The 11,751-nt window shown below is 43.7% G+C and overlaps 1 protein-coding gene across 1 annotated transcript; it reads left to right on the top strand.

Annotated features, from left to right (window-relative positions):
- The first annotated feature begins 2,416 nt into the window (after nucleotides 1-2,416).
- Nucleotides 2,417-3,633, top strand: gadd45ga (growth arrest and DNA-damage-inducible, gamma a). The gene is made up of 4 exons (XM_037680328.1): nucleotides 2,417-2,567; nucleotides 2,674-2,775; nucleotides 2,884-3,094; nucleotides 3,202-3,633. Exons 1-4 carry the CDS (start codon nucleotides 2,515-2,517, stop codon nucleotides 3,313-3,315), a joined length of 480 nt encoding a protein of 159 aa, XP_037536256.1. The 5' UTR covers nucleotides 2,417-2,514; the 3' UTR covers nucleotides 3,316-3,633.
- The last annotated feature ends 8,118 nt before the right edge of the window (nucleotides 3,634-11,751 follow it).

The following is an 11,751-nucleotide window of genomic DNA, read 5'->3' as shown; positions in this document are numbered from 1 at the left end:
TATATATATATATATATATATATATATATATATATATATATATATATATATATACTCCATATTATTTTACATTATTAGTGTATATCTTAAATCTTTATATACTTTTCTTTTTATACTTTTTTTTTTAACTATTTCTGGGTGTAACAGGGACCTTGGCCACACACTTTCATTCCACCTCATGTACCACATGTGAGGCGAATGACAAAGAACCTTGAACCTTAAAAGACTGAGTCTTGTGCAGCTTCTCAGACGGATGAAGACTTCTATATAAAAGACGAAACATTTCAACAATTTAAAAAAAACAATAAAAATTAAAATCCGTCCAGACCTGACTTAACTATATTAGATTTTGCTACCTGGATAATTGAGCAGGCAGCACGGTGGTGCAACTGGTAGAGCTGCTGCCTCTCAGCAAGCAGGTCTTTGTTCAAATCCTTGTCCAGAGGAGCCTGATGATGATTTATATCTACCTGTACAGTGGAAAGTTATAAAAGTACTATCTTTCCCACTTGCAGAAGCATTTTCTGCCACTTTCAAAAACATGAGTCCATGAGGACAAACTTTCCCCTTTTTGTATTAAAGCTTTATTTATTTATTGCTCAAACTCAAAGATAGTTTCTGTTTTTAATTTAGGCTGTAATCCACGGGGTTTTTCTTGTCAGTGGGATTTCCCCAAGGCCAGACTTCTGTTTGGCTGCCAGACTTTTGTTTATTAAACAGCATATTAAATTAGGCATAAGATTTATACAAAACAACATGCATCTGCACATGCTGACTGGAAAATAAATATGTGGTAAAAGGCAACCATGTGTAAAAAGTACTTTTTTTTTAATTTAACTTGTTTTTGAGTGTCTGTGTGAGGTGTTTGGTGGGTGGATTCCTCACATTTCATCTCTGTGAGTGGACAGCAATGAGACTCGTCTGACCTTAGTGGGGGGAAAGCACCGTACAATATCACAACAAGTGAGAGGTTGAAGTCATGAGTCACGAGCTGCAACATGCTCAGACTAGTTGCGCAGTAGGTGAAAGTTCACTCTCTGAATGGCCAGCAGAGGGCGCTGTTAGCTCGTGTTTTAGCATTAATGCGGCTGTTGTGCGTCACTGCGGCGGCTCAGGTGAAAAGTCATCCAGTTATTGTGTGGGCAAACTTATTTGCGTTTTAATAAATGCCACGCTGTTTTTATTACTCATTTAGAACGAAAACAACCTGTAATGAAGGTCATGAAGGCGTGTTATTTTGCTCTTCCTGGTGCTTAGTGAGGGATTTAGTGGATATGATACATGCAGTTTGAATTACTCACACATATTTTAGATAGTTATTCATTTTGCAACAAATTTAATTGTCAAGCTACGACATGACCAGTCGCCCCCTGCGCATGAAGCGCGTGCCTGATGAGGAGAATAAAGTTATTTAATGCTAAACATGCTGCTTATGGCATCGAAAAGATGAAACGTATTTTAATGCAGCCCACTGGCAGCGGCGCGTGGCGTTTTTTCGGAACGAGAGGGGAGCTCGCGCACATCTGTCGCGGGTCAGTAAAAGAAGTGGCCCTTAGCGACAAAGAGCGCGTGCACGCACTCACACAACGCTTAGCATCTCTGAGCTGGAGGCAGCTGCACTCGGACGGTCTCCTTGAGAGCTGGGACGGCACGCGCCTGTTAGAATGAGCGAACAAAGGAAGTGGCGCGTGCCAGGCTGGAGCAGCACGCTCCAAGGTTCTGAAGGCTTCATTAGCAGGGTCAGTGCACCCCCCCCCCCCCCCCTTCAGCCGAGACATGGCCTGAGACTGTAAACAGCAGCTAGTTGAGTAACGGGATGAACAGAGAGTGCGCGTCCGCGTGCACGAACCCGCTTGTTAAGGGCAAAGGAAACTTGAACGTTTCTCAACGAGCCTGGAAAGCAACACGCTGTTCCAGCGCGTGTCTGTTTCTGTGAACTCAACATCCCATAATAGTCTTTGTGCTTCATAACAGCCTGTTTTTTTATTTAGTTTAACGCGCTCCTGCGATGAAAACACTTCAGGCGAAACGTTAATAAAGACATGAACGTGCGTGTTTTATCACCTGACTATCTGAGGACTTTCATCTTGTCCTGCTGACTGCCCCCCCCCCCCCCCCCCCCCCCCCCCCCGAGAGAGAGTTTTTATTTTTCTGTACATTCTGGTGGTGTTGGATGTTGACAGGGGGGGGGGGGGGACAAAGCAGAGGAGGGAGGGGGGGATTTCTTGAAACAGTGAAACTCGCCCCACGTGGGGCTGTCAGCAGCTCGACCTGAATTGGGACTTTTTGTTATTATTATTTTTTTGCTCCGGGTTCCTGAAGCTGCGCGCGCTGAGCCAATAGCACGAGGCAGGAGCGGAAAGACCGCCCCCACGCTTGCCGAGAAACGACGCAAGCGGGCTATAAAACCACCTCCAGCCTGTTCCGAGCTCAGAATAACACGCAGTCGCTGAGCAGCTCTGTGCATTTGTGGGAACACTGCAACAACCGGATCGCGCTTGGATTATTATAACTATGACTCTGGAAGAGATCAGCGGACAGGAGAACACGATGGAAACCACGGACAGGTACGTGTCTTCTCCTTGCAGCGCAGCGCGGTGGACGCGGCTTTGTTGGTGCGTGCGTTGCTGTTCTTGTACGCGGTGTCCTCATGATGCGCGTGTCTTTGTGCAGGGTGCAAAGTGCAGGCGCAGCCCTGGAGGAGCTGCTGATCGCTGCCAAGAAGCAGGACTACCTGACAGTCGGAGTTTACGAATCTGCAAAAGTCATGAATGTGTAAGTGTTGCAACTTCTTTTTTTTTTTTTTGAATGCAGCTTTATTATTGTAGGAGGAAATAAAAAAATAAAAGGATTTTCCACTGATCACCTCTCTTCTCCCCACAGTGACCCAGACAGCGTGGCGTTCTGCGTCCTCGCCACAGATGAGGAGTACGAGGGTGACATCGCCCTCCAGATCCACTTCACTCTCATCCAGGCTTTCTGCTTCGACAACGACATCAACGTGGTGCGCGTCAACGACATCGAGCGCCTGGCTGACCTCGTGGGCGCGGACGACAGCGGCGAGCCCAAGGACGCGCACTGCATTCTTGTCGCGGTAAGTTTCCCAGAAGCCGCAGTGCACTCACACGTGCATCTTTTTTTCTTTTTTTTTTTTGTCAATGATGAGCTGGTGTGTGACAGAATGCTCTGCTGGTCTTTCAGAGCCCCAGTGCAAACCCCTGGAAGGACCCGGCTCTGGACAAACTGAGCCTGTTCTGCGAGGAGAGCCGCAGCGCCTACGACTGGGTGCCGACCATCACACTTCCAGAGCGCTGAACTGGGCTCCTGCTTTCACAAGATCAAGATGGCGAAGAAAAGTCAAGAAGCTGACTTTCATCTATGGGGAGCCAAGCCTTTCTGCTTCACCTGGATTAAGAGGCTGATTGCACTCCCTGCAGGAGAGCAGCCTTCCAGAGCATTCTGGGTCAGCAAGTTGGTTCTGGATCACCCGGTGTGAGGTGCTGAGGTTCACAGATCAGGTGTTGACTGGGTCAAAGTGGACTCAAAGCCCGATGGACACAGAGAAGGAGGTGGACTGAGCCGCATGGAGCTTAATGGTGACCCTGCTGCCATATAACAGACATGGGGGAGGGAGGGGGAAGTTGAGCAGCAGGTCACAGGGATGCTGTGGACTTCTGAGGACTAGAGTGAATCTCATCACAGAAGGAACAAAGTCCAGATGCTGGTTCTGAAGATGCCTGAGGGGTGTCTGAATGGACATTTTCTTTTTGACGTGCAGTCGTCGGGAATTTCTTGGAATAAGCAAAGAATCTGCTTAAAAATCCCGACTTGAGCTGCAGTAAAACTTTCTTGGACTTTATTTTTACTTTCAAACATGCAAATAGAACAATGCAATGTCCACTTGAATTGTACTCTTTTTTTTTAAATGATTTGTGAATAAAACTTTTGAATCAAACTCTCCCTTTTCTCAGTTTTGTACCTTATGCATAAATCTCCACATATTTCACGTGCATGATCCTGTGTGAGCTAAGATGCAGCAGCGTGTGAGAATCTGCAACAAAAAGTGTCAGGGTGGTTACCTTTCTAAGAAATACAATGTAGTTGGAGGGAAAGTACACATGTAGTCTAGAAAGTAGGTAAAGTAGCACAGCTGCAACATGGCTGAAACTTTTTTTTTGGGGTGGTGGTGGTGGTGGTGTGGGGGGGGGGGGGGTTAACAACCTTTAACCACACAATGACCACCTGCTGTATTTGACTGCATGCAGCTGTGCCGAGGGACACTCGGCTAAACATATCAGAGATGCAAGTTATGCTACTGAAACTGCAGTGAGAGTTAGGCTGAAAAACACATCCAGCAAAACAACAAAGTCCATGCTCAATAATCCAGGTATACAATCCAACATTTTTCAGTCAGGTCATCCGGACTGTGTCTTTTTTTGTGCTGAAACATTTCGCCTTCGATCCGGAAGGCTTCATCAGTCAAGGAAACACACAACACAAAACTGATTCTCCCCCCAACAGCTTACTCCAAAGTGGAATAAACCAGTTTTGTTGGTGCTAAGATGATCTCTTTGCCATGCCCCCTCCTCCATGAAGGAAGAATAATGATGAGAGTGGTGAACAACATCCAGCAAAAATAATTCCAAACCCATCCCAGTTAAACTGTTTGTACGCCTGCAGATATGTGCACACGCCGCCATGTGCACGCCACAGTTAAATGGAAAGGAATCGGAGAAGATCTGTGAGAGAATGAGGGTCATCAGTGGCAGGCTAAGGGGAAGTGGGGGAGTGCTGTGGTCGGCTCAGAGCCGAAGCTGACAGTAATCGGTGGCCCACATCAAAGAAACAGCAGACTTCAGAGAAACCTGTCGCCATTTTCTTGGCAAAAGGACCCCTGTCTGCAGCCTGACGCTGGTCACAACCTGAACGTGCACTCGCATGGGCACACAGGTGCATGCAGGAACAAACCTGTACAGTATGTCCGCAGCATTTGGGACATGTGTGCACTCACCATTGTGCAGACACAAAGGAAAGTTTCTGTTACTGACAGCTCAAACTGAAGGCAGGTGATTACGCAGTGTTCTAAGAACAGAGGAAACGCCTCTTAGGCTGAATTAAAATGCAACTTGTAGACAAAGAAGGGGGGAATTTCCGTGGGATTCACGCTCTGTTCTTTATACCTGTTTTTGAGACCCTCTAAATGACTGAAAATGCAACCCAAGCTAGTCATTTTGTTGCATGCGCTGTCAGAACCGTCGATTATGATTCAACAGAAACACTGATGGGGCCTGTCTCTGTTATTAGTCTGTGGTGACTTTTTACTACAATCAAACATGACACGAAACTGAGTGAAAGCTGAAACGTATGTGAGAAAGTCCCACAAGCCAAATTAACTGCCTCAATTTAGATGCTTGAAAAATTGTTCATAATGCACTTCTGAAAAAGAAAACTTTCAAATATTTTTTAAATGTTCAGGGCACTTCAGACAGCCTGCTTTGTTTTCTGCAACAACAACAACAAAAAAAGCATCAATTGCTCCTCTTGACCTGATTGTTGAAAGAAAGCAAAGGCAATATGTAATGCACCAGACACACATAGTTCAAATAAGCATACAACTATTAACATAAGTATAGACACAGATTTGAATAAGTGTACTGTAATTACAGATAAATAGTAAGTTTATGTTTAAAGCATTGGCCCAGTTTACATAAAAGTTACATTTCTGCTCTTAGTGACAAACCAGACTGTTTTTCTGGTACCGTATTTTCCGGCGTATAAGTTGCAGTCTTTTTTTGCAAAGATGTGTCAGTCCTGTGACTTATACATCGAAGCGACTATACTTTTTTTTCCCCATATTCATAACGCAATTTTTGACTGACACTTTAAATTTCGAAGAACTGCTTCATCGAGTCTTCCCATGTGCGATTGCTTCATTCAGCTGGTGCAGGTGGAGGAACGCTGGAGAGCTAACGGCTCCGGCCGCGATGGATGGATGGATGGATGGCACCGCCCCACCCAGGTGAAATGAAGCTGCTTTGGCCATTAAATAAATTCATAATAAACTCGACTGGTCAGCGGTGACGCATAATAAATGTGACTTATACGCCGACGCAACGTATATATGTTTTTTTTCTCTTCATGATGCTTTTTTTGACGGATGTGACTGATATGCCAGAAAATAGAGTACTCTAGCTTTAATTTGTGCATCTGAAGACAAGTTTATCTGCTGTCTCCCATCTTTGTTCCTGCAGCATCTGAAGAGGCCTGTTTTAACCGACAATCATTCTGTAGACTGCGGACAACTAAAGTCAGTCTGGTGTAAAGGAGCTCCTGCTGTTGCTGCTGTTTGTGTGGCATTAACAAACATCTTCTCCCTGTGTTGGCTGCGGTGCCAAAGCCTGGAGCAATAGTCCAGACTGCTGAGACAGCTGACTGTCTGCACAAAGTCTGAGCCAGAGATTTAGAGCTGCGATAGACTGAAAATAGGGAGCGAGACCAGACAGATGTGTAACGTGACTTAGAAATATTAATGTTTTCAACTTTGGCATCAAACATGGGTGAACAACACATCAGAGTAGTTGTGTCCTATGAAACATTTGATCTATTTCACCTATAAGACAGAATTCTTTGTGAGCTTCCAACCTGCACCACTTACCACAGATGCATGGAAAACACCAACATTTAACATGCCGATTGGAAAACAATATTGAAAAACCTAAAACAATTAAATCAGCTCCTCTGGACAGATTCTTCTTGTTGAAATATTTCGTCTTTTATCTAAAAGACTTCGTCAGTTTGAGGAGCTGCAATAAACTCAATCTTCTCTGGAGCACAAGTTAGGAGTCATAAGGACTTTGTACCACAGAGCGGACAGCATCCCTTCTATATCAGGAGCCAGGCAGAAGGAGAAATCCCACACAAGACAGGACCTGGAGCAATGTGGATATCCTAACTGGGCCTTCCTGAAAGCAGAGAAGAAACCCAAACAGGACTCCAGTCAGCCAACAGGTGAAAAGGAGGAACCCAGACCCAGACCAGTGGCCATTCTGTACGTTGCAGGAGTTTCAGAGAAACTGACACGTTTATTTTATCAACATAACATCCCATTACTTTTAAACCACATTAAAGACTGGTTCATCCCAAAGATCCAGTCCCCCGGCACAAACAGAGTAATGTTGTGTATGCTGTTCAGTGTCAGGGCTGTGATCAGTCTTACGTCGGGGAAACTAACCAGCCACTGGACAAAAGGATGGCCCAGCACAGAAGAGCAGCATCATCAGGCCAGGATTCTGCGGTTTACACTCATCTCCAGGCCAGCGGTCACTCTTTCCGGGATGAAGATGTTCACATCCTGGACAGAGAGGAACGATGGTTTCAGAGAAGAGTGAAGGAAGCCATCTTTGAGAAAGGAAAATGTCCATCATTAAACAGGGGTGGTGGCCTCCCTGTCCAATTGTCACCTTCTTGTATTGCTAGTATTACTCATATTACGAATAGCAAGCAGACATCAAGGCACTAAGATCGTTAGGCTGATGATCCTCCTTTATCATGTGAACGTGTTTCCAGCCAACCGGTTGATCCACTATGAGAAGGGGCTATTCATAAGACTGGGTTTATTGCAGCTCCTCAGACTGACAAAGTCTTTTGGATAAAATATAAAACGTTTCAACGAGAAGAATCCGTCCAGATGACCTGACTTTACTTTGTTGGATTTTTCTACCTGGATTATTGAGCATGCTTCAGGATATTTAAAAACAGATTTTTGATTATTTTCTTTTATGTTTATGTTGTCCTGCTTAAAAAATAAAAAAATACACAGTTCAATACAAATATAACTGCTAACACTAGGTGTTTCTGAATAAGACCATACAAGCAATGTAAGCATTTTGGATACAAATAACCTTTTAAGCAACCACCGTAGTCACTTTCTCATGCTTAGGAGTAATTCATGGTATGTATTATGTATAGATCTTTCTAAATAGTACACATACTCCATCAAAAGTGGAGACAAGTGAGAACAGATGGGTTGCATCTGCTGAGTGGTAATCCTCCTTTCTAGCCCTCTGAGGTGAATTTATCAGCATGCAATGTGTTTGTTTTGTACCTCACAAAAAGTGGAAACATGAATAGGATTCTACTGTGAAAAACAGTTTCTTGGCTTACCTCCAACAATTATGACAGAACTGTTGCTTTCAGCTTCAAGCAAAATGATAGATAATTTATTACTAATATTAATCTTATTGTCTAATTGTTGGCGAGACATTGAATAAGCATAATTGTCAAGATGAATTAGTATTCCTTTGAAGGTGTGGGCTTGCATTGCCAAGTCTATATCTACACTGTGTCAGTTCCTTTCTCATTGTACCATCGTTTGAATATTTTGGCTTTTACGGGAGTTATTGAATAATTTATTTTGTCTTGTTTGTGTAAAACTGGTGAAAAATTCTAGTTGCTCTGGCATGCGTGCAAAAAAAAAAAAAAGGTGTTCAGGAAGAGCATAGTTTAGTTGGATTGACCTGCAAACGTTCAGGTCAGTCATTGCTGGAACGTTTTGTACTATGAGGTAAACTTGACAGTCAGTGAAAGAGCAGGGACTGTTCATTATGCCTGGTTGGCCGCATGAACTACATCTTCAGCAAGCACAAGAAAAGTTTTTTACTAAATGTTCCCTACAATTAGTAAAGCTGAAGAAAGGAAGAAGAAGTGTAACCGAATTTTGGACACAGTTGACATGCATGATTTTTCTTCCATGCTTGATATTGCAAAATGCACGTTTTTGTTACTTCTTTGCACACGTGTCCTGTCAGAATGAAAAGCCAAATCAAGGTTTCAGCCTCAAAAACGGCTGCAGTGAACGTTTCTATTTTGGGTGACTAAAATATTCTCAGACTTGTGCGGTTTAACTGTAAGTGTTTAGTGCTTCTGCCCTTCCCAGAGCCATTACCTTCATGGCTGGGTGCGGGCCCGTCTTCCCATTCCTGCTCCATTTCACTTACAGTAACCACAGCAGGATGAGATTACACGATGAGCTGGCAGGCAGCAAGACCCTCGCTCTCACCCTACCCTGCTCCTGTTCTCGCGTGGCCATACTGGTACCATGAGATCATAGCTCCGATCCCTTGGCAGGCCCCTGGAGATAGCTGGATTGGCTGTGAGGTGTCGGGTATCTTTAGCCTAAGTGCGGAGTATGTGTCACACCTTAGAGAGATGAGTTTGCTACTTCTGCTGCTGCCTTTACTCACGGTGAGCTCATTTTTCAGAGGGTGTATGTAGCTCTGCACATGCAACTTTCAGAAGTTCTCAGAGTCATAGTACAGGGAATTTCTCATCGCCATGGTGATCAGGGAGATTCCACACAAACAGCATGCACACACACTGAGCTACTGGTTCACGAGGAGTTGCTGTCAGTTTGTTAAGATGACTTCACCTCAGAGTTTTATGATTCTGTGTAGGCTGAGGTAAGGTACATTTTGAAGCAGACACACCTGTGGTGCACACACCTGTGCACCTTGGATGACCACACTGCACCACACTGATGAGATCGCATGATCCAACACCTCTCAGCTCAGAAGTAATGGTCGTGGTTGTCTCACTGCAGAACCTGTAATTTAAAGTGAGCAAAGCAGGTGTTTGTAAGTCAAAAGGGGAGGGTGACCAGGTTAGAAACACATACAAACCTGACCCACACTTTAGAGATTCAGTGTGTCCTTTTCAGGGATAGAGTGACACCCGCACAGCAGGTCATTGGATATGAGGTCATGACACAAACATAACTGCTGGTAATACTAAGTACTACTCTGCAGCCTCTGGACATAAACTTATCTTTATGTATAGCATATGAGCATAGAGTTGAGGCAAAACACTAAAATTTGCAAGTTAATTTCCAGACTGTGCACGATAAACGGAATAGGCTGTTTAGTTTAAAACTGACATGTCAGCTATTGCTGCGTGATTGCATCAGCATGTTTGTTCAGAGGCATTTGGATAGAATGACTGGTTGAAATCAGAGATTTCATAGTGCAGTATCTAAAATATTGATGAAAACAAGATTGCATGCGAACTCTAATTACCCTTAATTTATTAATATATGCTAATACAGCATTTGAAAACTCCCGAATCCTTTCAAAACAGAATTTTAGAACATAACTTAGATCACATGATCTGTTGGTGGATAAATCATGTCTCATGATCTCTTGTCACATGGCTGAAAAATTATCACAATCATTAAAGGCCTAGCATTTCTTGAAATGATGCATATCGCCCGTCACCTTTTAGGCCACCTTTTAAGATTATCTTATGTTGAGAAGAGGCAGAGTTTGGTCAAACTTTGACCATTATGTCCTGGTGTATAAATCCCAATACCAATAATCCAGGTAGATAAATCGAACAAGTTTGAGTCAGGTCTTCTGGACAGGTTCTTCTTTGTTGAAATGTCTCATATTTTATTCAAAAGATTTTGTCAGTCTGAGGAGCTGCAAGGAAACTAAGTCTTATAATAAGCACCTCTTCATAGTGGATCAACCAGTTTGCTGGCGACAGCCAAAAGTTGTTCATATGAAAAAGGAGGACCATCTGCCCAAGAATCGATTGTTAATGAATTGATTACCGCTTTCTATTCACAGAGTGCTGAGTGACACTTGCAATAACAACATTAAGAGGTAGATAGTAAAAAAAGATTTGAAGCTCTCGACCTTGACCTCTCTAAGTGGCTTTAAGAATCTGTTGGACTCCTGGCAGGGTCCAATGCAGACATGTTCCTGTTTTTAGTTTTATACATTTGTCTCGGAATCTAGCTGTTTTTTTGGGTTTGTTACCTTTTTCCTTTTAGCCATCCTATTTGTTAAAAAAAAAACAAAAAAAAAAAAAAACTGTAGTATGAGTTTTTATAACTGCTTATTGTTGTTGCTGTTGTCCATTGTTGTCATCTTTCTTTGTTGAAATCAGGTCTCTCTTGTAAATGAGTCCTCGAGGCTCAATGGGATTTACCTGTATAAATAAAGGTTGATTGATTGATAGTTGAACACGGAGGCCTCCACCCCTGTTTAATGATGAACGATTTCTTTTCACAAAGATGGCCTCCTTTACTCCTCTCTCAAACCATCCTTCCTCTCTATCCAGGATGTGAACATCTTCATCCCTGAAAGAGTGACCGCTGACCTGCAGATGAGTGTAGACCGCAGAATCCTGGCCTGATGATGTTGATCTTCTGTGCTGGGCCATCCTTTTGGCCAGTGGCTGCTTAGTTTCCCCGATGTAAGACTGATCACAGCCCTCCTGACACTGAACAGCAAACACAACATTACTCTGTTTGTGCCGGGGGACTGGATCTTTGGGATGAACCCGTCTTTGCTGTAATGTATTTTGGGGTTTAAAAGCCACTGGGACGTTATGTTTAGAAAATAAATGGCTCAGTTTCTCTGATACTCCCTCAACATACAGAATGACCACTGGTCTGGGTCTGGGTTCCTCCTTTTCACCTGTTGGCTGACTGGAGTCCTGTTTGGGTTTCTTCTCTGCTTTCAGGAAGGCCCAGTTAGGATATCCACATTGCTCTAGAGCCTGTCTTGTGTGGGATTTCTCCTTCTGCCTGGCTCCTGAGTTAGTGGGGACGCTGTCTGCTCTGTGGTACAGAGTCCTGATGACTCTTAACTTGTGCTCCAAAGGGTGATGGGAGTCAAACTGCAAATACTGGTCTGTGTGGGTGGGTTTGTGGTACACCTCAGTTTGCAAAAGTCCTCTATCAGAGACTGA

Source organism: Nematolebias whitei, chromosome 8 (assembly GCF_014905685.2).
Source record: "Nematolebias whitei isolate Nwh7 chromosome 8, NemWhi1, whole genome shotgun sequence".
NCBI classification, from domain to species: domain Eukaryota; kingdom Metazoa; phylum Chordata; class Actinopteri; order Cyprinodontiformes; family Rivulidae; genus Nematolebias; species Nematolebias whitei.
This window is presented reverse-complemented; position numbering and strand designations above follow the sequence as displayed.